Source organism: Cebidichthys violaceus, unplaced genomic scaffold (assembly GCF_023349555.1).
Source record: "Cebidichthys violaceus isolate CVI_PGR_0920_01 unplaced genomic scaffold, fCebVio1.0.p SCAF_28, whole genome shotgun sequence".
In the NCBI taxonomy this organism is placed as follows: Eukaryota; Metazoa; Chordata; class Actinopteri; order Perciformes; family Stichaeidae; genus Cebidichthys; species Cebidichthys violaceus.
Window position 1 is genome coordinate 4,128,469 of NW_027176461.1, and position 24,038 is coordinate 4,152,506.

General features: G+C 44.4%; 3 protein-coding genes across 3 annotated transcripts; 2 read left to right on the forward strand and 1 right to left on the reverse strand.

The window, feature by feature from the left end:
* The first annotated feature begins 221 nt into the window (after positions 1 to 221).
* Positions 222 to 6,733, forward strand: LOC137880279 (kelch-like protein 28). The gene is made up of 6 exons (XM_068721561.1): positions 222 to 318; positions 1,188 to 1,448; positions 1,536 to 2,173; positions 2,295 to 2,738; positions 4,264 to 4,472; positions 4,628 to 6,733. Exons 2-6 carry the CDS (start codon positions 1,188 to 1,190, stop codon positions 4,789 to 4,791), a joined length of 1,716 nt encoding a protein of 571 aa, XP_068577662.1. The 5' UTR covers positions 222 to 318; the 3' UTR covers positions 4,792 to 6,733.
* Positions 6,734 to 8,351: 1,618 nt separating this feature from the next.
* cunh14orf28 (chromosome unknown C14orf28 homolog) lies at positions 8,352 to 11,540 on the reverse strand. Its single transcript, XM_068721862.1, has 5 exons — positions 11,271 to 11,540; positions 10,501 to 11,025; positions 10,131 to 10,220; positions 9,879 to 10,013; positions 8,352 to 9,600 (listed from the first exon to the last, which is right to left on the reverse strand). The coding sequence occupies exons 1-5, from the start codon at positions 11,354 to 11,356 to the stop codon at positions 9,417 to 9,419; spliced, it is 1,020 nt and encodes a 339-aa protein (XP_068577963.1). The 5' UTR covers positions 11,357 to 11,540; the 3' UTR covers positions 8,352 to 9,416.
* Positions 11,541 to 11,823: 283 nt separating this feature from the next.
* mthfd1b (methylenetetrahydrofolate dehydrogenase (NADP+ dependent) 1b) lies at positions 11,824 to 22,514 on the forward strand. Its single transcript, XM_068721602.1, has 27 exons — positions 11,824 to 12,007; positions 13,912 to 13,996; positions 14,281 to 14,340; positions 14,448 to 14,501; positions 14,697 to 14,833; positions 15,009 to 15,109; positions 15,209 to 15,345; positions 15,551 to 15,662; positions 15,775 to 15,902; positions 16,102 to 16,199; positions 16,377 to 16,550; positions 16,728 to 16,864; positions 17,028 to 17,074; positions 17,161 to 17,268; positions 17,361 to 17,435; positions 17,518 to 17,620; positions 17,731 to 17,807; positions 18,189 to 18,329; positions 18,422 to 18,490; positions 18,594 to 18,705; positions 18,839 to 18,978; positions 19,578 to 19,619; positions 19,872 to 19,972; positions 20,088 to 20,265; positions 20,399 to 20,506; positions 20,674 to 20,826; positions 21,759 to 22,514. The coding sequence occupies exons 1-27, from the start codon at positions 11,970 to 11,972 to the stop codon at positions 21,846 to 21,848; spliced, it is 2,805 nt and encodes a 934-aa protein (XP_068577703.1). The 5' UTR covers positions 11,824 to 11,969; the 3' UTR covers positions 21,849 to 22,514.
* The last annotated feature ends 1,524 nt before the right edge of the window (positions 22,515 to 24,038 follow it).

A 24,038-nucleotide genomic window follows, 5' to 3' on the forward strand; every position in this document is an offset into this window, starting at 1 on the left:
TTATACTGAAGTTAAATTGTTGTTTATGTGGCTAGACTTGCGGTTATAAGGTTATGGTTACGTCAATTTAATGTGTATCACATTTACTACCGTTGTATCACTTTCGTGAGCATAGCTCCTCCTTAACAAATATCTGTGAATGTGGTTTTATTTTGAAAAGCGGAAGTGGGAGTGCTGCTCTCACAGCTCGTTTCTATAAGAGCTCCTCTGTAGCTCTGTGGCTCGGTTGGCAGTAGGTTGTTTTCTTCATAGCCGCTGAACTCCGCCACTGCAAAATCGGTCATTACAGCGGCGCACCAGACGGTCTATAGGTTACAGGTTCGTTGTCCTTGATTTGACGATTGACAAATTTTGTCCGACAGCTAACTGTAACGTCACGTTTTGTGTCCGTCAGCCATGTTACTGTATATCAATCAATGATGCAGCTAGCCACAGTAACCGTATTTATTTTTAGCAGCTAACCTGCGCCGACTGCAGTGCAATGAGACGGATATAGGCGCTGTGTATTTGCTGGAGGCGAACGTTGCTGATGGTGACATTGATGTTTATGCTGATATGAATGTGATACCCGGGTACATTTTGGTTCTTATGGTGGGATTTACAGTGTGTTCGCTAGCGGACTAGCTGTCTGTCGCTGTAAAGCGGTAACGTTAGCTAGCGAGTTCTGATCTGTCCTCCGTCAGAAATCAAGCCAAGGCCTCAGTCAACAAAACTAACGGGTACCGTTATTGTGACCGGTTGTCATGAAGCACAGCAGCATTCAGGCAGCTTGAGATTAACCTATAAAAAAAATGTTTGCTTAACGTTATGAGCCAATACGCTGACTTTAAGCAGCGTTAGCACTGGATTAAGAAGATCGTGCTTCTTTAACTTTTCTCACAGTAGACCGCTAACAGAGCGAGACAGAATCACAACTGTATTACTTAAAAACATCCCAGAATGCATCTTACCACCCAGGAGAGAATCCTTAATGCGTGCTGTAATTACGTCATGTTGCATGGCCTATGTTTAGTTGACTTTTCAGGCTTGTCGTCTAGGGGACAAGAGGCCATAGTTAATTGTCCAGGATTTACAGTATTTCCATTGGCTGTTGGTCACATGTCAGTTAATCGGAAAATTTCACTGCAGCAGTAGCCTTGACAAGATGTCAACAATGCACTAATATGTGGATTCCTCCTGAACTTCAGATGGACCAGCAGGACCAGTCCTATATGTTTGCCAGTCTGAAGCGGCCTCACTCGGAGCAGTTGCTGCAAGGCCTCCAGCTCTTGCGGCAGGATCACGAACTATGTGACATTGTCCTGCGCGTGGGTGATGCCAAGATCCACGCTCACAAAGTAGTGCTGGCCAGCATCAGCCCTTACTTCAAGGCCATGTTCACGGGTAACCTGTCGGAAAAGGAGACCTCCGAAGTGGAATTCCAGTGCATCGACGAGACTGCCCTGCAGGTATGCTCGGAGCCAGCGGACACGTTCCTAACGGCTGTACCATAGTTGTTGTTGTTTATGTGATGCTTTTTACTCTTTCTCTTCCAGGCCATTGTTGAGTATGCCTACACCGGTACGGTGTTTATCTCCCAGGAGACGGTGGAATCTCTGCTACCGGCTGCCGACTTACTCCAGGTTAAGCTAGTACTTAAGGAGTGCTGCTCCTTCTTAGAGAGCCAGCTGGATGCTGGAAACTGTATAGGCATCTCCCGCTTCGCAGAGACATATGGCTGCCATGACCTGTGCCTAGCCGCAACTAAGTTCATCTGTGAGAACTTTGAGGAAGTTTGTCTTACGGAGGAGTTTTTTGAACTGACGAGGGCGGAGTTGGATGAAATTGTGTCCAACGACTGCCTTAAGGTGGTCACAGAGGAGACTGTGTTTTACGCCCTGGAATCGTGGATCAAATATGACGTGACTGAGAGACAGCAGCATCTGGCTCAGCTGCTGCACTGTGTTCGCCTTCCTCTACTCAGCGTCAAATTTCTCACTCGCCTATATGAAGCCAACCACCTTATACGAGATGACCACGCATGCAAGCACCTGCTCAACGAGGCCCTCAAATATCATTTTATGCCCGAGCACCGGCTCTCCTATCAGACTGTGTTGTCGGCACGGCCGAGGTGTGCCCCCAAGGTGCTGCTTGCGGTAGGAGGCAAGGCTGGACTCTTTGCGACATTAGAAAGGTAAAAAAAAAATGATGTCTAGATATTCATTTTAAGCACCATTGAAAAGGCAACTTTCTAAATGTGTTCTTTAAACAAACGGACTGATCTGATAATATCTGTGTCTCTCTCTCACTTGCAGCATAGAAATGTATTTCCCTCGGACGGATTCATGGATAGGACTGGCCCCTCTCAGCGTACCCCGGTATGAATTTGGAGTGGCAGTGCTGGACCACAAGGTGTATGTGGTGGGAGGCATCGCCACACACATGAGACAAGGCATTAGCTATCGGAGACACGAGAGCACAGTGGAGAGCTGGGACCCCGAAAGCAACACCTGGTCCTCGGTGGAGCGTATGGCCGAGTGCCGCAGCACACTCGGGGTGGTGGTGCTGGCGGGCGAGCTCTACGCCCTCGGAGGCTACGACGGCCAGTACTACCTCCAGTCGGTGGAGAAGTACGTGCCCAAGCTGAAGGAGTGGCAGCCCGTGGCGCCCATGACCAAGTCCCGCAGCTGCTTTGCCACCGCCGTGCTGGATGGCATGGTGTACGCTATTGGAGGCTATGGCCCAGCCCACATGAACAGGTAATGCCACGGATGATCTTTTTGTTTTTACCTGTATAGAATGTACTGTAGGTTATGGGCTGTTGAACATTATGAAAGGGAAATATTTGGTAACTTCATTTATCTAATTGATTTAGGGAACATGTATAAAAGTGTCACAATCAGTTTGGACAGCAGCAGATTTAGCGGGGAGATTACATGAAGATGAATCGCTTCATATTCTGTGGATTACCCAATTATAAGCAAGGCATAATTAATCATTCTGTAGCTGCTGAGTTCAATGTATGAAACTTTCTGTATAATGTCAAAACTGCAGAAAGCTACATAGGTTTCAAATACGAAAAACAAACCGCTAAAGATGACATCTGTTCAAAATTGTCCTTGATTTTGAGGGGCAAAGCATGTCGATATTTTAGGCCTCCTAACCTGGTTTTCTTTCTCAAGGTCTTGTCCGTTATTTAATAAGAGCTGGTAATCAGGTGGAAGATGTCAAGTGTTGCTGAGAGAATGGCCAGGGCCCTGTTAATGAGTGAACAGGAGTCATAGGAGAAGTGGTTGCTGAAGTTTCATAGAGAGGGTGTCTGTCTGTGTGCTGCTGGGTAGACCTCTGTTGTTGCTGTGGATCTCTAGAGAGCGGCGTCTCTGTTGCTTGTTTCCTTGACTCCCGAAACCCCTCAGGAGAATGTGTTTGGACAGAGAATCTTTGGGGACTGTTTTTTTTTTTTTCCTTTCCCCGATGGCTTGTATGTCCTTGCATACTGCAAAACAATCCCTGATTGCTCGTGTTCCAGTTGCTGTCGGGGGAGGGAGGGAGGGAGGAGGGGGGGGGGGGGGGGGGGTTCATTTGACTCTGGTCAAATTTGGCAATTCACTGCCACCACTGGTGGCCCCGTCACTAGTTGCATTGTGCGTTTGTGATCAGACCACCTAAACTTTTGTCTTCTTTGTAGCTTGAAATAAATATCGAGCCAAGGAAGTATTAAAAAAAAAATAAAAAAATTGCATGTGAAGTAGGTTCCCTGCTCCTAAAATGCATCTTTTGAAGGAGTAAGTAGACAAATGTTGTAGACAAATAACTACAAAGTGCATATACTTAAAGGGAAAATTCAGCACTTTTTTTTTTTTTTTTTTTTTTGGATGTCCAATCAGTGCTGATGGTAAATGTAGTCCACTGAAGAAAAATGTGGAGAAAGCTGATCTCTCCTGCTGCTGAGCCGTGCCTGCATGTACCAGGATGGATTGTGTGCAAGCGGCGACTTTTTTTGCGTTACACAAGCTCTCCTTTAGACTGACAAATGAACAAAATACGCTCACAAAACACCAATAATGGAAATAATCTTGCACCCAAATGGAAAAATACAACCATACACCTTCTGAATTCAAGTTTTTCTTTAAAACCAAATTAAGACGGGTTTCATTTTCCCTTAAACAACGCTTTAGACCATTTTTTTTTTTTTTAGATAGCTATGGTTTCACTTATGCCTGTGTATTGCCTAGTTTTGAATGTGTACGTGGTTTTTAATTGTGCTTCATCTGATCCATGCAGCGTGGAGCGGTACGACCCCAGCAAGGACGCCTGGGAAATGGTAGCCCCCATGGCAGATAAAAGGATCAACTTCGGAGTAGGCGTCATGCTCGGCTTCATCTTTGTGGTGGGCGGACACAACGGAGTGTCGCACCTGTCGAGCATTGAGAGGTACGATCCACATCAGAACCAGTGGACAGCCTGTCGGCCAATGAATGAACCTCGCACTGGTGAGTTTACGTCCTGCTTTAGCTAAAGTTCCTATTCACGCGATGTACAAATTGCTTTTTCAGAAATGTTTAAACCTATTGGGATAACTGCATCCCGACAATAGTGAGAAATGTGTGTGTAATCATCTACAAATGGCTGTGACGTCATCTTGCAGGTGTGGGCTCTGCCATCGTTGACAACTACCTCTATGTGGTGGGCGGTCACTCCGGGTCGTCCTACCTGAACACTGTCCAGCGCTATGACCCCATCTCTGACAGCTGGTTGGACTCGAGCGGCATGATGTATTGCCGTTGCAACTTTGGTCTGACTGCCCTTTGACCCATGGCCCAGCCAGCTAGGACCCAATAAGAGAACTCAGACACAAAGACGTTTCTTTTTTGTTGTCTCCTGCTGCTCCTTCCCCACATTCATCCTCCAGGTGCCGAGGAGCGCGGCACACCAACGTGAACACCAGAGAGGAGAGAGAGAGAGAGAGAACAGAGAGAGAGAGAGAACACACAGAGAGAGAGAGAGAACACACAGAGAGAGAGAGAGAGAGAGAGAGAGAGCAAGCCTGCTGGGTGGATGGATGTGCCGGGTTAGCTGGCTGGCTAGAGAGGAGGGGGGGGGGGGGACCACAGACATGGCTGCAGAGAAGAAAATGAGCTGCAAAGTTGTGCGGAACAGAGAGGAAGATGATTGGACAGCTGTTGTCACAAGGAGACGACCGCTCTACTGCTGCTGGACCACAATGAGGACTCTGAGCCATTTCCCAGAGGACTGTGGGAGAAAACCTTTTTGTCACTTTTTGTTTCAAGAATTCTGTTATGTTAGCAGACATTTGTTTTCCTTCATGCCATTAATTGTGTTAAACACTCAAATCCTTCTTTTTTTTTTTTTTTTTAAATATAATTTCCCTGCTGCAACTGGAACCATGTGTTCAGATTTTGTAGAACACTGCAGTTTGCTGGTGTGTGTGTGTGTGTGTGTGTGTGTGTGTGTGTGTGTGTGTGTGTGTGTGTGTGTGTGTGTGTGTGTGTGTGTGTGTGTGTGTGTGTGTGTGTGTGTGTCTCCGTGTGTATGCTTGAGGGGTGCATGCATGTCGGATAGGATTGTTTGTTTCGTTACGTGTCGGGGTGCAGAGCTGATGCTCAGCGGCACAGCTGTTCTGCATCAAAATCAGTGCTTCACAAAAAAGAGAAAAGTTGAAATCTTTATATTTTCAAAAAAGGGCTGCCTTTTTCTCTCTTGTAAATAGTCTAAATAGAACTATATAGATATTAATATATCCTCTAGTGCATTGCCTGTAAATGTTTTTCTGCACTGGGGTGTGTGTGTGTGTGTGTGTGTGTGTGTGTGTGTGTGCGTGCTCTCCCCCCATGTTCTTGCTTCTGTTGCATCTTCCGACGGTCAGTTCATGCACTTGCTCCTCTTCACAATGGTTGAAATCGACCGCGGCCCTCCTTTTCACCCTTTGGTCTGTACACAATACCAACTGGTGCTATATTTAGGATTCAGGATTCAGCTGTTTGTCTGTGTTGCCTCATGCCATTAGGTCAACCTCTGCTACATTAATGCGTAAGATGTTCGTTGTTTGATTTAAGCACGTGTAATTGCGGGACGGTTAATGGCCAACCATGCAATAAAACTGAAATGGAAGCCTGTGGTTGGAAAACCACGAACTTCTATCCTCCATAAAAATTTAAAAAGAAAATTAGCTCTATGTCTGTTTTGATTTTTTTAAATTTAAAATGTAGCCCAGTTGCTGGATATGACCATGCTCTGTCATCGTCTTAATTCCTGTTCTCACTACACTGTCACTCTCTTGGCTCTGAACGAGACTTTTTATTTGCCTGTGATTGGGGCTGACACCTGCTATCAAACACGTGACCCTCATGTAGCCACAGTCTTGAGGTGAACTCTTCACAGCTTCATTGAAAGTGCCAAAACATAACTTTATTTTTTATTTATTTTTGGTGCATCTTTCCCACCTCCAGTGCTAGAAACGGCTTCCTTCGAGTGCCACAGTTAAAACATTTTCTTCTCGTCCTTATTGCTAACGTATTAGCGTGACATTCTTCCATGCTGTCATTTGGAAGATGGATGATTTTAAAGCACCAACGGCTGTGCCAGCAAACTCGGGCCGTGTTCCCAAAGTCACCGGGTCCCTGGAGGGAGACCGGAGTGCTCCCCTGGCTGTGTTTGACTCCAGGCTGGCTGAGGGTGTCGCTGTGCGGCCTTGGGTCTGGCTAACAAACCGGTCAAGCAATGCACAGCAATAGAGGGGGAAGGGGGGGGGGGGGGGGGGGGGCACTAGTCTATGAAAGGCTGGGTGGGTGTCTTGTTTAGTCACTTAATGTTCAAGTCTAGTTTGAGTTGCTCTGTGCACTGATGTTTGCACACAAGTGGAAACTTTAACCAAGCTCTGCATTGCACTTAACAAACTATTTGATACATATTGTAATTTGTACATATGTTTTGATTTAGGATAATGGCATTTAGAAAATGCAATAAGACTTCTGTTCTCTCTGTGGATGTAAGTGTTTTTTTTTTGTTTTTTTTTAAAAAAGCCAAGGCATCTCATATTGCTGTAACAGAACCCAACATGGCATGTCTGTTGATTCACACCGTTGGCTGGTGAAGTGGGCGTCTGATGAAACATCAAATGGTACCATTGACTTTGCCTCATCCCACCAGACTGTGTCTTGTGTTGTCATTTTGCTGTGCATGCTGGTTCATTCGTACGAGGCATATGTTTGAGGTAGATTCCGATGGGTTGCTCACAATTACTGCGTTCATTCTAATTGATGGCCGAACACGACGCCAACACCGTTTGAATAAATTCAGCTATTTTCACCACGTATATAAGTCTCGTGAACGTCGGACAAGACGTTCTCTCTTCTGCTTGTACTCTAAACTGTGTGTGTGTTTTGAAACATTATGGAAACCATAACTATAGACGAGAACTTAAATGAGTGTCACTGGTGAGACATTTAACTTGCTGCAGATTGTTTGCATCACCATATAGAGTACGTTCCTTAATGATTTCTAGTTTATTTAGAAAGGGTAACGCATAAGCAACCAAAACGTATTTCTGCAAATGTGTCATTTTGTTTTAGAGAGTTGCGACTTTTATTGTATTTATAATTATAATTTGTACCGTTTGTGTCCTGTAACCTGATTTTTGTTTTGCTAATTATGTCTATTGTACTAGATTTTTGTTAATCACTAAACGGCCACAGCACAAATCACGCAGGCGTAATTGTGTGCTGCAGCCATGATTCACCTAGCATCTATGTTGTGTACAGTCACCATTTCTGAGGTGTATATTAACTACTTTAATGAATTTTGGAGAGATGCTGATTAAAATCTGCAAACGTGAATCTGCAAAAAGAAGGGATGTTAGAATTGAGTTTGTATGCATTTTTCATTACGGCCTAACCAATGTCATGTTTTTTGCCACCACCTCTCACCAAAGTGCTTGTTCAAAGAAAGCAGACGGATGACTAACACCTGGTCTGCAATGGACTGCCACTCTAATGTTTGTGTCTGAAAGAAAAATCCTTTGAAACTGATGTCAATGTTAGCCAAATGACCACTCTGCTTCTTTTACATTTCCCACTGTGTGTCTGGAGTAAGGTGACGATCTTGAATTTTATATCCTGTGGATTAATACTGGAAGTACAAGATAAACCTTTAGGTGTAGAAACGGTAGCTTTTCACATTTTACCATGTTTTGATTGAAGACATTTTACATACATTTTAGTCAGTTTGTGTGGTGCAGTTGTACCCAGTTTAAAAAATAAATGCCTGCCTTAAAAGGTACTGTCTGCTTTTATGTGGCTCTTGTTATATACATCCATGCAATGCAAGTGCGACAAAATAAATCAATACAAGTGTACTCCAAAAATATTTGTATTTGTACCCTGCGTAGAAAAAAAACAATTAAAAATCAAGGATTTACATGGGACAGGATCCACTTTCACACACGTTCGTTGGCAGAGGCACTGTGTGATACCAGTTATTATTCAAGGTTAAAAACTATTAAAAACAAGATTTAAATATACCTATTTCCTGTGTGGAGCTAGTGTTAAAATGCTTGAATTTATCAGTATGGGCAGTTTTATTTAGGCTCGTCAGGAAGATAGATATTTAACCTTTACGCTTTTTAAATCACGTTTTACGATCAAGGCAGCCCACAAAATAAGGAATTTTGAGTAACCAACTGAAATCCAAAATATATGTTCACAATTACTGAAAATTAGATTTTTTTTTCTCATGATATGGCCCCTTTAAGAACGTTGTTCTTTAACATTCATTCCTCCAATTCAAACATCTTAAGAAAAAACTAAGTTAACCTGATATGCATGTTGGTTGTTTCTAATCCTCAGACCACAGTGTAAATAGAGAAAGCACCAGTTTAATTAAAGGAAAGGGTTGATCTGTATACATGTACAATTAAACTGCCGAAATGTATACAGCCACCTCCTATGCAAGGCTGCTTAATATAGCAAACGCACCCTCAGAGTGTAATCCATCTAACCGCGACGTATAAATTACGTCAATCTCTCTCGCGTGTCGGCTAACTGCGTATGCATGTGATGTGCATTACTCACTGCCATTTATTATTATAGGACTATTATAGTCCATTATATTCTTGGATTCCAAGCATGCCCCCCCCCCTCAAAAAAAAAAGTAGTTTCTAATTTGCACGGTAAGCTTTCAGAAAGCACTCAGGTGAAATGGAGCACATGTCATACAGAACGCACAGCGGAAGCAACAGCTGACAGGAATTAAGAAAAGATATATATAACAAAAAAAAAAAGAATTATGTGATGTGTAGACAAACATGGTAACAACAATGAAATGTAATCCATGGGCTCGTGATCATAACATAATCATAGGAAGGCTGGGTGAACGATTGGTCCGACTCATCTGCGTGTCCTCTGGCGATAAAGACGAGTTCACTTGTCGGAGGCGCGGATGTAGACCAGAGAGGACAGCAGCAGGAGCTCTGGCGGCTTGTGCAACAGGATCAGGTTGTCACTCCTCAGACCGTCGTAGTGCATCCAGCAGCCGTCTATCTGGAAGGCCGCAGAGTAGTGGTGCTCCTCCTTGTTGAAGAGTGTGGCGCCCTCTAGTAAGTACCTGTGGAGAAGAAAAGAGCCATTAACAATGTCCAGGAAACTCAAAGTGAGAGCGTGAATAATTGCAAGAACAGCAAAAAAAAAAGAAGATACTCTAGATAATCTTGAGTCTGAGTAGTGTTTAAAAAAATTAGCTCTCTTTTTTGTTTACCAATGTGGAGAAAGTCATCCCGACTGTATCTCTTGTTGACTTCCAACACAGTGTGGCTGAAGCATGGTAGGCACTACTTTAAATGTACACCAAGCCAATAAAAAAAACACACGGTAGAAGCTCCATACCTGTGCTGGCAGAGAGCCAGATGGTAAGGAACATAGGACAGCTCCTCGGACTTCCACTGCTGCATGTTGAGGATGACAAAGGGCGGGGGTCCGTGGCAGAAAACCCGCTGGGAGATCTCCCTGAGACCATCGCACCTGTTAATACAAAAAAAAAAGAAAAAGAGAAAGATTATCAATTTGTCAAGGAAATGGAATGAGACTGAATTGAAATAGAGAATGATGACCCCACCCCCCCCCCTCCATGTGTCTCACCCCAGCTCTGAGCACAGCAGGAGTTTGGGGCAGAAGAACTTGTCCGCGGCCGACTGAATGGGGTCTCTGTGAGGCAGCTCATGAGGAGGGCTGGAGGAAACAACAACACACTGTGACCCAGCACTGACCTGACCTCCATAACAAAGACAACTTAGATGTGGGTTTTTAACATGCGTACATATAAACAGGTGGAGACAGCAATGCATGCACTCTCTTCACCTCACTTCAATTAGACAGGTGACAGAGGGGGCATTTGATATATGTTATCATTTGAGAGCAACACTAGATGAAGACAGATGTTAAAGTCCTGACACACAGAGCCTCTGCGTAGTTGCATCAAGTTCACTTAGTGACATCAGGCTGTGCTTACCTGATGTTGATGGTCGTCTTGATGAACTCCTGGAAGCGGGCCGGGCAGCTCCAGTTGGTGCACAGACTCTCCTGCATGGTGGACATGAGGTTCTCCAGGTTCTCCGTGAAGTTCTCGTGCTCGTTACCGAACAGGTCGATCTCCAGCGCTGCCTTGCGTATCTCGGCGCGGTACTGCCTTCTGGACATCCGGTCCCAGATCCACAGCATCTTCACTGTGGTGTAGTCGCAGGAGTCCATCAGGCGGAGGAAATACTCCACGAACTGCTTGCCCAGGAAGACGGCCAGCTCCCGGGGGAAGCCCTGGTTGTCCCGCAGGATCACGTACAGGATCACGAGGAAGCCATCGATGGTGCAGGTGTTTTTTAGGTGGATCTTGACGTACAGAGGGGTGCATGATATGGCCTTCCGTCCGGCCTTAATGGTGAAGACGCCCCCCCAGGGCAGCACAGGCCTCCAGAAGGAGCGGTCCTCTTCGTCATTGTTGTTGATGGAGGCACGGATCTCTTCAAACAGTGTCTTGGACCTGAAGAGACATGCATTGGAGTGTTAAGACAGAGGCGCAGCATGGGTGTGTTTAGCTGGAAACACCGACGGATTTGGGGTGTATAATGTTGAGAGACGGCGGCTATGCAAACAGATGTAACGTTAGCTTACAATAACAACAACACAAGCCACGCAATGACAAGTAGCGTTTAGTTGTGCTCCAGAGAATAGACGCAGCCCCGAAAGCCTGCTAGCTTAACACATTAGCAGCTTCTATCAATGTACCTTTCGAAGTGGAGATTGTTCTCGGTGTTTGAAATTAGCCTTTGGAGGTCTTCGGTGTCGCTCAAAACACAGAATCTACTCTCCATAGCTCCCTGTGTTTCTTCATGTCTTACATCGGACTTGAAGCCAGGTCAGATATCTAAGTACAGTATTTGCTATCACTTTATGGTGATTATCCGAGTGAATACGCCTGGACAAGGATCAAAACAAACCCTGTCAAACGTCAAGTTGGGCCCATATAAACACTGCTGTGTTGTTGTTTTTTTTAAGGATAATATAAGAGGCGTGTAACTACAGTGCTGCCCTCTGCTGGTTGTCAGCGTAACGCCACACTCTAAAGTCCCGCCCATTCCAGCAAAACTGGGAATGCTATTGGTTTTGAGGTTCGACTATATGTTATAACTGATATGTGATTGGCCGTCAGAGTTGACAGTTTGTCAGTAGTCACGCCTCTTCTCCGTCATCACGCGAGGCTACGTTCTACGCTCGACGCTACTCCTGAAAGTTAATACGCTGATTTTCGGCCGTAGCGCTGCATTTGTGAACGGAGCTCGCGTCACCATCTTTGACTCCCTACGCCTTTTTCAACAAACTTAAGTTTTTTGGCACTAACTCCTCACCACGCTCCTCTTCTTGTCAGGTGACGAGAGTGTGCAGGAGGACACCAGCACGTTGAACGCGGACTATCAGGACCAAAAGATGTCGGCTCAAATCATAAGCGGGAAAGAAGTTTCAGCGTAAGTCTCAGATTTTAATCAGCGCGTGCATGGAAGTACAACCAAATAACGTAAGCTTAACGGAGCATGTGTGTACTGGCTAACAAGTCAGCTAACCAGCCATCTGAGTTAACGGTTACTTGAGAGCTAAAGTTAACGTCGCATGCGGTCCACGTGAATGAAGTTAAGTGTGCCAGCAGTTATTACAATTAATAACATAGTTAATAGTTGATAACCAGCTGATACCTCACAGTGGACTCGTTTCTCAAGTTGCATGGAGTATTTGTTTCCTGACAGCTATGCAGATTAGTTTTAAAGTGTTCACACTGAATGCACCGACTCGTGACTGTCATATCTATCATTGTGATTGGTGATAATCCATAGTGATTGTAAATCACCGCAGCATTATGTAAGACGCTGTGGTGGTGTGATGTGGTGTGATCTTTGCCCTGTTGGGCCAGTGAACTGACAAACACCACTCATGAACAATCCTGCGTGTGTCACCGTTTTCATATTTGAGTACAGTCTGCAAGTTAGTCCAAAGTTTGGATGAATCCAAATATTGCTTATTACCAAAAGATTGGGAGAATGCATTGGTCTAAGAGACGACAACCTTTAGTTTAGTGGCGTGTGTGCTTGTCACAAGACACGACAACCTGCCTCCTGTTAACCGCCCCTCACAGCACTCATTATAGTTAATTAAATCTACAGATCTGCCTTTAGAAGCACGATTTACGTTCATTCCCCCTGAAGCTTGGCTAAAGCGGACATACTAATGAATGCTCTGGACACGTGACCTTTATGGACAGAGGTTTATTGATCAGATTGTCTTTCCCCTTCAGGAAATGTTACAACCCGTTATCCCAAAAGGTGCTCTTTAAAGATCAAAGTACAACAGTACTTTTTATTGTCTGATTGTTTATAGGAATATGACCGTAGTTGATCAGTGACTAGGATTCCAGATATCATCACATTAGGATTGTTGTTATGATGCAATATATTAATGATTGGGTTTATGAAGTCTGGGAATGATGTATGTTTTTACTGATAGCCTTTAGATTCTCTGGCCTCATTTTTGTGAGTAAATAATAAGCATAGTGCATATTATGTGCATTATGGTGATTGAAATATGTATTTTGTCATTATTTTCCTTTTTTTAAAGATGTTATTACCTTTTGGAATGCCTTATCATTTAAATGTGGCTTCAAGGCATTACGATAAGTCAGTGTTTTAGGTTAATAAGGCTATCAGAGCACACTATGGATATTTAGACAAAACTTGGATAAAGCTTTTGGAATATAAAATACATTTTTTTGAAGGTCACCGGGGCAAAAACACTCAGAAGTTACTTCAAAGGGTAGTTAAAGATGGTGTCACTAATAATCACGTGGTTTATTCCATCATCAGCGCCAATGAAGTTCATGTGATGCACAGAGACACTGTGTTTCACTCTAAGTCTGTGTGGTCGGTCAGAGTTTCAAACGCAATCATCAGTCTGTCTTTAGAGCTTTGTAAGGAAAACAGTGGATGAGATCAATGCAGCTGATTTGTTGTTTGTTGCATGAATATAATACACATAATACTGAGTCGACTAATCTACTGTAGTACGTTTTGAGGGGACAGATAAAACTCCCAAAGATAAAACAAAGATAAGATTCTCATTCTCCTGAACAGACTCTCTGATGACTTGACTTTGCATGTACAGTGGAGCTAATCCGCTGGGGAATGATAGATACTGTCTAATGTCCCAACGAGAAAGCCGGATGTCACGTACTTTGACTCTGTAACTGTTGAAAGAGAGTGGAATGGGTTGGATCTGTGGCTCGTGGACCACATGATCCCTTTCCTTTTACAGCGGTACACCTGTCACTGCATGGAGACCTGATAATCCAGCTCTGTTCTATTCTGTTGTCCCGTGTTCTCAGGCAGGTGAGGGAGCGTCTAAAGAAGGACGTGGAGCAGATGAAGCTTCAGGACCCGAACTTCACACCCGGTCTAGTGGTTTTACAGGTAAGTGCAAGATTGGAACTAGCATGTGTCTGGACAAAAAAAAAAAAAAAGAAGCACATTTTGGGATGTTTTGTTGGCTAATTTTGCCGTGTGTTTTCTCGTGGCCTTCCCCTGGAGATAGTGGTCAGGTAAGGAGTTTGGTCACATGTGCGCCCCTGCATGGAGTGTAGAAATGTGTTCCACTGAAGTCCCCTTTCTGTACATCTTGTATCACATGTGTCTGTATGGTAGAAGGCCCATTCCTTCACACTGGCAGGCAAAGTGATGCTATGCATCTTTGGCAGGTTGGAGACCGTGATGATTCAAATCTGTACATCAGCATGAAGTTGAAGGCAGCAGCAGAGGTAAAAAAAAAAAAAAGATTATTTACATACAGTTCATACACCCCACTTCTACTGTGCACTGATTGTGATCCTAACTTATGGTTCAATCTCTTCTTCTGTGTACACAGATTGGAATAAACGCCACACATATGAGACTTCCCAAGACTGCGACGGAGGAGGAGGTGAGAATGGATACAAAGTATTTGTGTAGCCTCCCCGTATGCACACACGCACGGTGTGATCGCAGTGAGATCGGGGTAAAGTCTGGGATTTTGGATGCTATTTGTGCCGTAACAAAACAAGGGTTGTAAGGTCAACACGGCAAAAGACAAACTGAAAGTAGCTGAGAGTGTGAAGGCTGCCCGTCTGTTCGTCAGGTTCTTCACAGCATCACAGAGGTGAACGAGGACTCGTCTGTCCACGGCCTCATCGTGCAGCTGCCCCTGGACTCGGTCCACAAGATCGACACAGAGAAGGTCACCAACGCCGTGGCCCCGGAGAAGGACGTAGACGGGTGGGTACAGACGTAACTCTGAAGATCAGGGTGCTCATTTCTTAAGGCTTGCTTCATTTGTGTTTCTTTGCTTCCTTTGAGTCTGGTTAAAAAGAAAGAAGAAATCTCTTGGATCGTTTTAGTTGTCAGACATCTTTTAATTTGAGATGTTCGTTGTGTTCTGATCGTTTTATAGACTGACCAGCATCAATGCGGGGAAGCTGTCTCGTGGGGACCTGGGCGACTGCTTCATCCCCTGCACACCAAACGGCTGCATGGAGTTGATCAGACAGACCGGTAAACTCAACAATTACCACCCAAAAAAACATCTGTACTCTGATAATATCCGACAAATAATTGGACAAGGCCAGAATTAATCGATGGACTTCTCTACAGGCGTGTCTGTGGCAGGGAAGAGAGCGGTAGTGATTGGTCGTAGCAAGATCGTGGGCGCACCGATGCACGACCTGCTGCTCTGGAACCACGCCACCGTCACCACCTGCCACTCTAAAACCGCGGATCTCCCTGGAGAGGTAGTAACAGCGCCACCTAACCAAGCAATATAGCCTTGTACTCCCACCCGCCATTGTGTGCCCCTCACACTGATGCAAGCGGAGCATGTCATGTGACCACTGATGTTTTTCTCGCGGATGAAACGCCACAAACAACTATTTTTATGAGCTCTCTCGCTATTCGTGACACGCTCCCTGCTGTCCGTCTCCGTTTTTTTGTGTCCAGGTGAGCAGAGCAGACATCCTGGTCGTTGGCATCGGGAAAGCAGAGATGGTGAAAGCAGAGTGGATCAAGAAGGGAGCAGTGGTCATCGACTGTGGCATCAACCACATTCCAGGTGTGACTTCCTGCGGCTTTTCAGTCCGCTTTAGTTATGGCACTCCAGAGGAAGTTCGTTAATCAGTAGGAGTCAGAGGTTATTGTGACGCGTTTCTCTCCGTGTCTCTCAGATGAGAGTAAAGCAAGCGGGAAGCGGGTGGTGGGTGATGTCCACTACGCCTCGGCCAAGGAGCAGGCCGGCTTCATCACCCCTGTGCCCGGTGGTGTGGGGCCCATGACCGTGGCCATGCTGATGGCGGTAAGGTCCCTCTGCAGAGGGAATCCTGAACTAAACTCTCACGTTGGCATTAATTGACATTATTTTTTATTTCCATTGCTACGTTATTACGTGAGAACACAGTATATACGGTTGAAAAATGACACTTTTTGTCCAGATGAATTCTTTCTTTAGTCTCATGTCACCTAGAAGTTAAACGACTGGCTGTGTTTGTGTGTAGAACACGGTGTTGGGTGCAAAGCGTTTCCTGGAGAGCCACCAGCCGGGGAAGTGGAACATTTCTTACACCAGACTCGACCTCCAGAAGCCCGTGCCAAGGTTTGTCTCCTCATCTCCTTCTTCTCTCGCTATGTTCACTTGTCACTGAAGGATTTGTTACATTTAAATAATCCACCTGCAAGCAGAGCTGGTTTAATTCCTCGTCTCAGGTTAGAACTTTCAGTCTTTGCTCGGATGAAGAAGTGATTTTGTGTGTCGTCTTTAACGCTCCAACAGCGACATTGTGATTTCTCGCTCCTGCGTGCCAAAGCCCATCGACTGTCTAGCAAGAGAGGTGGGCGTGCTGTCTGATGAGGTGGAGCTCTATGGCAAAACTAAGGCCAAGGTCCAGCTGAAAATCATCAAACGGCTGCAGGCCCAGCCAGATGGCAAATATGTGGTGGTCACTGGGTAAGCTGTCAGCGCTTTATCTTCTGTACTTCGCTGTACTGTTTGCTTTCCCCTGTTTGTTCACGAGTTTCTACACCTGATCAAGTTCCTACCCCATCATGCCATGCAGCAGCAATGGTTAATTGTGCGTTTGCTGACGAATATGTTCCGTGCTGAGAAGATTTTTTCTGTCCGCAGCATTACACCCACCCCCCTGGGTGAAGGAAAGAGCACCACCACCATCGGCCTGGTCCAGGCCCTGGGAGCCCACATGAAGCTCAATGTGTTTGCTTGTGTCCGACAGCCTTCTCAGGGTCCCACCTTTGGCATTAAAGGTGAGCTTTGGAATAGTGTCAGTGAGAGGTTGCACAGGTTTGCAAGCTGTCCTGAGTCCTACACCGATATCTGTGTGTGTGTGTGTGTGTGTGTGTGTGTGTGTGTGTGTGTGTGTGTGTGTGTGTGTGTGTTTATATCTATAGTTTTGTCTTCTGCCTACAGGGGGTGCTGCAGGAGGCGGATATTCTCAAGTCATTCCAATGGAAGAGGTACAACACTGCTGTGTCAAGTTAGAAAACCAGCTAGAAATTCAAAAGGCAAAATCGCTTTTAATTCACGAGTCTGTTCATTTTAGTTCAACCTCCATCTCACCGGGGACATTCACGCCATCACGGCTGCCAACAACTTGGTGGCCGCCGCGGTCGACGCTCGCATGTTCCACGAGTCTACACAATCTGACAAAGTGGGTCCTACAGATGAGTCCCTGCTTCATTAAGACCCTGTTTGCAATGAATGGGTTGTGACCGTCATCTTTCTCTCTGCACGCATCCTCAGGCTCTGTATAACCGCTTGGTCCCGCTCAGTGGAGGACAGAGGAACTTCTCCCCCGTCCAGATCAGCAGACTGAAAGTTAGTGATCGTGTCACAGACTTGTAGGTCTTAACTCGCAGTGCAGATTGAATTACAGTCAACGTTTTCTGTATTTGTTTAGAAACTGGGCATAGAAAAGACTGATCCCTCCACTCTGACTGAAGAGGAGATCACCCGCTTTGTCCGCCTGGACATGGACCCGAGCTCTGTCACCTGGCAAAGAGGTGCGAACGCCCGAGACGTCTCTTAACCCTCACGACTCCCACTTCCTCCTTTTTTAAATCTGCTGTTTGTCAGTGACTGTGAGTGCATTGATCGCTGTGTGTCGCCTCAGTGTTGGACACCAACGATCGATTCCTGAGGAAGATCACGATCGGCCAGTCGCCAACTGAAAAGGGCTTCACGAGAGAGGTAAAGAGACGAGATGCACCGAGCTGTTTCTTCACTCGGCAAAAGCCACTTTGTGACACGTTAGGACGTTTGTTTTGGCTCCACCCAGTGGTTGTGTCAAAAGAGTCACTGTGGTAGGTAGCGATGCAGCACACTGTATTTAAATGATGCTTTAAACGCATAAAAACCAAGTAGTCGTTTCTATGTTTCAATGATAATGAGACAATAAAAACAACAGCTGTGTTTACGCTGTGTAGTTATATAGCAATGTATATTTAATAACAAAAATTAGGTCTTTGAGGATCCAATTATTTCTGTGCTTTTCATCTTTTCTGCTTGTATACTGAATGTAGCCTCTCTGAGCCCTGTTGCTGTTGATAATAAGGGGACTCTGTCCTCCAGGCCCAGTTTGACATCACGGTGGCCAGTGAAATCATGGCGGTGCTCGCCCTCACCAGCAGCCTGGAGGACATGCGTCAGCGTCTGGCCAAGATGGTGGTGGCCACCAGCCGCGGCGGACAGCCCATCACCACCGAGGACCTGGTGAGTGGTCCGGACTCTCCGTCCCGACGGGACCTTCTAGATAAGTATTGTGCAAACAAGGTTCCTGTGATCCAACGTGTTTCTCTCTGTAGGGTGTGAGTGGTGCTCTAGCTGTGCTGATGAAAGATGCCATCAAGCCAAACCTGATGCAGACCTTGGAGGTGGGTGAAAGCCACACGTCAACCTAAATAGTTCCACTGAAAAGAACTCCACAAGCCAGAAAACAAGTTGTCTTGAGTTTTGGTTTTGTGTCTGAATCCACAGGGAACGCCTGTGTTCGTCCACGCCGGCCCGTTTGCCAACATCGCACATGGCAACTCCTCCATCCTGGCTGATAAAATAGCTTTGAAGCTGGTTGGACCTGAGGGCTTTGTGGGTAAGTGGAGCTGAGAAAATGTTTTTTTTCTGTTCTGGTGCCGCGGTGCCACAGTAGATGGTGATGGAGTAGCAGCTTGTGATTCTGCTGCTGCTCTCTTTCGCTCACAACCCCTGTCAATTGTGCCCAACAGTGACGGAGGCCGGCTTTGGTGCCGACATCGGCATGGAGAAGTTCTTCAACATCAAGTGTCGCTACTCAGGCCTGAGGCCCCACGTGGTGGTTCTGGTGGCCACTGTCCGAGCCCTGAAGATGCACGGAGGAGGAACAACGGTGAGTTTGCTTGAGTTTTCCTCTAAATCCTGATTCCCGTGCTGATTCTATTTTCAAATAAAAAACACTTAAGCTTTTACATATCTGTATACGTTTTCATAAAGTTTGCTTTTTGCTACATCAACATCCAACATGTTATATTGTCACTTCTTTATTTAGCTTCTTAATAGTCCTGAAGAAAACAATTCAAATAGTCTCGGCTGGGCGATATGGCCAAAATCTTCTATCACGATTTAAATTAATTTCATATCTCGATAACGATATATATTTATGTTTAAAAAATAAATAGTATACAATAAACACCTGATTTTGTATACTCCTGTGTGAATTAAATACTTGACAAATGACAAGTACTGAATATTTTCTCATTTGATTAAGAACTTAAGTGCAAATTGTTTATTATTGTGATTATTCGGAGAACTTTGAGTTAATATGTACGGTTATCCATTTAAATGTCGTAATTATGTACATAAGATTTCATCACGATATGATTCCACTGAACGACGATAAATGAACATATTGAATTATCGCCCCGCCCTTTTGTAGGAGATCGTCGCATTATTTGAATTAATTAAGCATTTGACTCATTTGTTGTTCAGGTCACTGCTGGGATGCCACTGCCAAAGGAATACATCGAGGAGGTAAATGCAAACTGCCCGAATGTGGTCTTAATTGTAAATGATGGTTTTCTGTTGATGAGCTTGTCAACATTGTGTGTTTATAAGTTTTATAGAGAGCCTCGGACAAGTGTGCTTACTCTGTCAATAGTGTGCAGCCCAGCATGTTAAAGGAGTAAACGCAACATGAGCATCTACATGACACATTTAAGTCCACTGATGCTCTTTAGTAACTTCTCTAAGGCTTATTTAAAAGTGTGTTCTCTCGTCATCTAGAACCTTGGGCTGCTGGAGAAGGGCTGCAGCAACATGAGGAAGCAGATCGAGAACGCGCAGCACTTCGGCGTGCCGGTGGTCGTGGCTGTTAATGCTTTCAAGTAAGTGATGGATGACGACGCAAAATGATCAAAATAATGACACGGATGTGTTGTCATACATTGATTTCCCCGCTGTAGCTCTTAACGCCTCGTGTTGTTCCCACCCGTCCTGCAGGACGGACACCGAGGCTGAGCTGGACCTGGTCTGCAGCGTGGCCAAAGCGGCCGGGGCCTTCGACGCCGTGCACTGCTCCCACTGGGCCGAGGGCGGAGCCGGTGCGGTGGCCCTGGGTCGGGCTGTCCAGAGGGCCTCTGAGGCCCCCAGCAAATTCAAGTTCCTCTATGATTTGGAGGTACGGGCCATCGCTTTTCATAAGTGGTTGAGGTCAAGTGTGTGAATGAATTTGCCAGAAAACGCGCCTGTTATTATATTTCATTTGTCTGTAAAGGGGATTAAAAATGTCCATTGTGTCCAAAAATCTCTAGCTCCCTATTGCTGATAAGATTCGAATAATCGCCCAGAAGATCTACGGAGCGGATGATATTGAGCTTCTGCCAGAGGCTCAACACAAGGTGGAGCTCTACACCAAACAGGTCAGCTCCTCGTCCATTTATTTCTCTGCTCTGTCTTTTCGGGCCTGTTGTTCTTTTTTTGACAGCTACTCTCGGTGGAAATCCTCACAACTGGATGGAGAATGATTGATAAAGCCTTTTTTGTAAATAATCCAATACATTTTCTGTCTTCTGTCTTCTCCCCTCAGGGTTTCAGCAAGCTGCCAATCTGCATGGCGAAGACTCACCTGTCGCTCTCTCACGAGGCAGACAAGAAGGGTGTGCCCACAGGGTACATCCTGCCAATCAGAGACATCCGCGCCAGTGTGGGCTCTGGCTTTTTGTTCCCACTGGTCGGCACGGTAAGCTCGCAAACAATGCCTTTCCTTTTTTGGCCGTTTTTTTGCAGCACATTTATGTCTTTGAGTGACTCTCCACTGCTCAAACAACGTAACTTCATTTTCTACATTCATCCTTCAGAAGGTGTGATCATAAGGTATGATGAATACAAAGCGCGACTTGTAGCCCTCACTATTCACTATTTCCTGTTTTATCCAACCAACAAAATCCAAAGAAGTTCATTTGATAGTAATTTAGATTACAAAGTAAAACAGCATTGACTGTTTTTACTAAATTAACTTATACAGTTAATCTGTTAAAAAAAAATTGCTGGTTGATTATCTGTCAATCAATAAAATAGATTAAGCAACTATTCTTATTTATTGGCCAGGAGGAAACTTCCAGTTCTGAAAAATTGAAGCGTCAAACTTGCATTCTTTCAAATGACCATCGGGGGCGACTCCTCTGGTTACATCAAGAGGTCTGATTGTATGAGTCTGAGAAACTGACCCTACTTCTCACTCCATCATGAGTTTGTGTTTTCAACCGCTAGTTTTAAAGTTTTCATGGTGTTCATTTCTTAAATGATGGTCCCATTTAGCGTAAAATAGACAATAAAGCAAGATAAGCTTCAGGGCGGGGCTACCTAGTGATTGACAGGTCGCTGCCACAAGGGTTATCTGGTCTGGGTGTTTCACTGTGTGTTTTCAGTTTGTGAAAGTTGTAACCTGTTTGGTCACCTTGTTTATACAAGAGAAGCGATGTGACTCATTTTAAATGCACCAATAATGAAATGAGCCTCCATGTCATCACAATAATGGAATAAACTTAAAAGGTTTTTTTTTTAGTTCAAAGGCTACATTATACATTTGTACATTTGTACCTTTTCATATGATGAATTGATTTTGATAGACTAACAGTGTCTATCATAAAAACTGCTTTCTCTTCCCCCTAGATGCCCACGATCCCTGGTCTGCCCACCAGGCCTTGTTTCTATGACATAGACCTGGACCCGGAGACCGAACAGGTCAACGGACTCTTCTGAAGCCGATGATGAGGAAGGTAGTAAAGACGTATTCAGTAGATATCAATCTCAAACCAGAGTTGGCAGGTACGGCTGATTACTGTTAATATCTACTGAGCCTTTATGAAATGTGATGCGCTATCAACTGTAAGCGTCATGAGCTTGTCTGCTGGAGCTGTTTTTTGCTCATTGCTTTTCACTCAGACTGATGGTTAAATCAAGAAACTTAATTAATCCCAGAACAGTTCACCCCCCCGAGGTTCCCAGACTGTAATAGACTTCATGGAAGGAGGAAGTGTTCCCTCCGTTCCATTGTTCGCTGCAGCCCAATGACAATAATAAGCCACTTAAGAATCTTAATGGCCAATCTGAATTCTTGTATTAACTACTTGTGTATATTTTGTGTACACTACACCACTGTCTTGAACAATTGTGCGTGCCTTTGGGATACATTTATGGTTAAAAAAAACAAACTACTGAACATAAAAATAATGCTGGCTCACAAAATGTTTTATGTATTTTCTTTTTAGCAATCTTGTGACTGTTGCCTGTCAGATGTCCTATTTCAGCTGCCCTGTGTCGAATAGAATATTTCTAGCTTTGCTGGAGAACCCATGATGTAAATTAGTGGTTTCCACTTTTCTGTCAGAAAAGATCAAATAAAGTGTCCTTGATGGAAAGCCCACATATCAACCCTTTTATGAGAGTTTTTTTACTGTGTTTATTGCATGTAATTGGTTTAGCCTCATTACTTCCTCACTTTCTTGCCTTTCACTGCATTCTATATTAGTTTAGTAGTATATTATATTTTAGTATTATATATTAGTATTTCCTCAGACCATCAGGATTATGAACTCTGTCCAGAGCGTCCGTCTGAGTGTGTACAAGTTGTTTTATTATATATTCTGTCTGCAGACTCTAAATGTTTTCTTACATTTTTTTATATACTGAAAAATCTTTATTTGAACTAATTTGAATGATTATATATTTATATAATATTTATTTATCACAATCTACAAAAATATGGAGTATGTGACTAATTAGTAGTAAATACTATAGTGTGAATATTGAGTAGTAAAGGTGTACATCTGTGGACACTCCAGGCTGTGAGTGATGACCTCTTATGCTCCCGTTCAATAGAAATAAAGGTGGGTGTGGCACGGTTGCATGCTGGGAACTTCTGTCATTCACACAGCACAAATGTAGAATGAGGGATTGTGATTTCTCGGATTAAATCAACGTAGAATTTTTTTAGAGAGACTAATGTTAAACTAACACTTTTTTAGAAGCAGGGAAACTGGTGAGGACCATTGTAATTTCAGTATTATATTGTGGGGACTGATTGATTCATATTGTCGCTTATTATCATCCTGACTTCTATTGCATTTTATTTCACCAACTCCATCTGTTCATCCTGCGCTGAAGTTCTGCACATATTTGTTTGCCACTCAATGTTAGTCATGGCTGTAATACTCATAACAAGCTCACATCATTATATTCCTCCGTAAAACACCGCCCTGCAGAGTTAACATCCGACTGTGCATATTTACCATCCTCAGATTATAGAGACGAGTTCATATGCATCTGTTTTGAATAAGTGTATATTATGTGAATAAGTAATAGACCAGTCTTTTTGTTTTTTCTTTAGTTTATTTGAGATGCATGTCTTTACATCACTATAACAGAACTGTGATTCAAATATTTCTTCATTATTTATCACAGCCATAATCACCTCCTCAATGACCACCACGATCACCACGATCACCACGATCACCTCGATCACCACCACGATCACCTCGATCACCTCCACGATCACCACGATTACCACGACAACCACGATCACGACCACCAGGACCACGATCATCTCGACCACCTCCACGATCACCACGATTACCACGACAACCACGATCACGACCACCAGGACCACGATCATCTCGACCACCTCCATGATCACCTGGGTCACCTCCATGATCACCACGACCACCTCTATAATCACCTCGACCACCATGACCACCTCTATGACCACCACGACCACCTCTATGATCACCACCTCCATGGTCTTGTTCCTCCCCCTGTAAAGAATAATAACAACAGCGATTGATGCATTTTCTTAAAAACAGAGAGATAAATGGCTCTATAGTTTTAATTCTGAAAGGTTGTAATACTCCTACCTTTTCACATTGTCCTTCTTCTTCCTGTAAAAGACAATGG